This window comes from Ursus maritimus (genome assembly GCF_017311325.1).
Source record: "Ursus maritimus isolate PB19 chromosome X unlocalized genomic scaffold, ASM1731132v1 scaffold_X1, whole genome shotgun sequence".
Classification (NCBI taxonomy): domain Eukaryota; kingdom Metazoa; phylum Chordata; class Mammalia; order Carnivora; family Ursidae; genus Ursus; species Ursus maritimus.
The window spans coordinates 9367880-9370138 of record NW_024423319.1 but is presented as its reverse complement, the minus strand read 5'-3'; the positions used below and the strand labels follow the sequence as shown (position 1 = coordinate 9370138).

At 40.5% G+C, this 2259-nt stretch overlaps 1 protein-coding gene across 1 annotated transcript in view; it reads right to left on the bottom strand.

Moving 5' to 3' along the window:
* The window catches only part of BRS3 (bombesin receptor subtype 3), a 5293-nt gene extending 3250 nt beyond the window's left edge, over positions 1-2043 (bottom strand). The window contains exon 1 of the mRNA XM_040641452.1: positions 1610-2043. Within this exon, the coding sequence (XP_040497386.1) occupies positions 1610-2043 (434 nt within the window). The remainder of the gene's footprint in view (positions 1-1609) is intronic.
* Positions 2044-2259: the final 216 nt, after the last annotated feature.

The following is a 2259-nucleotide window of genomic DNA, read 5'->3' as shown; positions in this document are numbered from 1 at the left end:
GGAAACACATAACCGTAGGCAAAGGTCAAAATAAACATCAAAACTATAGAATCTTAGGGTTAGAAGTGACCTTAGTGGTTATCCACCTCTGCCTCCTATCCACATGTATATAACCAAGTTGACATTAATCAACTGGAATCAGTTACAATTTCAAACACATAATAGGTCCCGGTATTTGATATTTATACTAATCATCCCTTTCTCTTATTCACTAAGTAGGAAATATTTCAGATGTGCAGTTTTATAATTTTGTGTGTAGATCCTCTGTTTAAGACGAATACATTTTTTCAGCATGATTTTTTTGAATGATTGGGAGTCATTCATTACCTGTGTATTACCTTACATGTTCTGAAAGACTTCCTTTTTGTATAAGTGACTGGTTTTAAACCTAATTCTCCTTCCTTCATGAGTGAGCAGTCATCAGCCTTCCTAGAAAAGATTTCCCTGAGTTTGTGCAGTGAAGAGAAGAGGGTTAATTTCTTGCCTGTTCATAAGTGCTACTTTGTTGCCCAAGCTGCTCTGTAGGTAGATTTGGAGCAAGGCAAGGGTGAAACCGGACACCCTATGCCCGTGCAAAGGTGCCTCCTTATTCTGACAAATTCACCTTTAAATCACCTTAAAGCCTTTAAGTGAATCTGCCCTCAAATAGAATATAAAACCAGCCAAAGCAAAAATCCATAAAAGACACAGGGGAAGATTTTTCTCCTCTCAGATTCCAGAATTTGAAGAAGCTATTCCTACTGGTACTGCCAGGCATTGATTACTTACAGGCTTCTTGTAGCCTTTTTTAAGCGTCACTTTTAACATTTGGAGCCTCAATCCCTCCCCACCCCGCTTTCACAGTTATTCTACAGTAAGAACACAGAAAAACGCAGTACTTATAGACTGAAAATATCCTAACAGAGCCTGAATACACAGACTGCCAGAGGTTCTCACACACTCTATCCACAGACCTCTAAAAGTCAACCGGATTAATTTATTTCTCCGGGAACAAGACTGTCATTGAATGCCTATAGAGAAAACAAATACAATTAAGTGTTGACATTACCCGGAGTTAACAGGCAGCCGAAAACCTCACCGTTTTTCTGCCACTGGTTAATTTGATGAATTTCCAATAAATTAAATGCATGCATCTTTTTACCATCCTTCCGGGAGACAGTAATATATATGTGGTCAATTTCACACCTGTGCTGATGTTCTAATGTTAACAATATTGCACCACTAGGCTGCACTCATGTATAAAGCATGAATTGTTTTTCTTTTACACCTGGAACGATTTGCCTTACTTACTTAATAAATAAACGGGGAGTGGGGGGGAGAAGAACACCGTTCAGTATTCTTTCAAGCAAACAATTACACTTCAAAGAGAATAAATTCTTCCTAAAGCACACAATGTCAGCCTTTCCTCCGATGCTAACACAGAAATTTTAACATTCTTACACCAACTTTTATTTTCAATGCACCCCCCCCCGATTTTCTCGTCTCACATCCAGGTTACAGACTGTAAGAAAAGCAGAATAGTAGCCCGTGAACGCTAAGTACAAGCTTTCCTTTCTATTTTTTGCCTAATTTCACATCCTGGCAAATAAAACTGAGAAAAGAAACCCACCTGTCAGCGCTGAGAATTGTTAACGTGAACACTGATACACCAACAGAAGTGAGCCGGATGAAAGAAAGCACCTTACAGCCAATTCTCCCGAACAGCCATCCCTCTGCAAGATAGTGGGTTGCATCCACCGGCACACAAGTTAGCAGAAGTAGCAGGTCTCCGAAAGCAAGGCTGGTGATGAAAATATTTGGAACGGTTTGCATGGATTTGGTCTTGAAAAAGACTTTGATGAGAATAGCATTTCCGAGGATGCCCACCGAAATGATCATGGCATAAGCGATGTAGATGGCACACAAAGCTTCTATTCCTGGAGAGCTGTCTCCGGTCCGTCCTTTATTTGTGGTATCATTAGGAACGAGAGAGCTTGATGATTCTGTGTCATTTGTGATTGGAATTAAAGTCTCATTAGGTGACTGAGGCTGTCTTTGAGACATTTCTTCTGAAGACTCTGCCTGCAATATTTCTTCTGCTCAGTTTAAATGTAGTTGATTGTCACGTCTAGTGCCTACGTCTAGTAACGAGATGGTAGAACAGAGCAGAATGGCAAGCAAATTCAAGACACCCGGATACTCGTTTCCTTCAGTTGTTCTGAGTCTCCCAGCATGCTTGGCTAAATGCTTACCGATCTGGCATTGAAGGGTGGGAGGTGG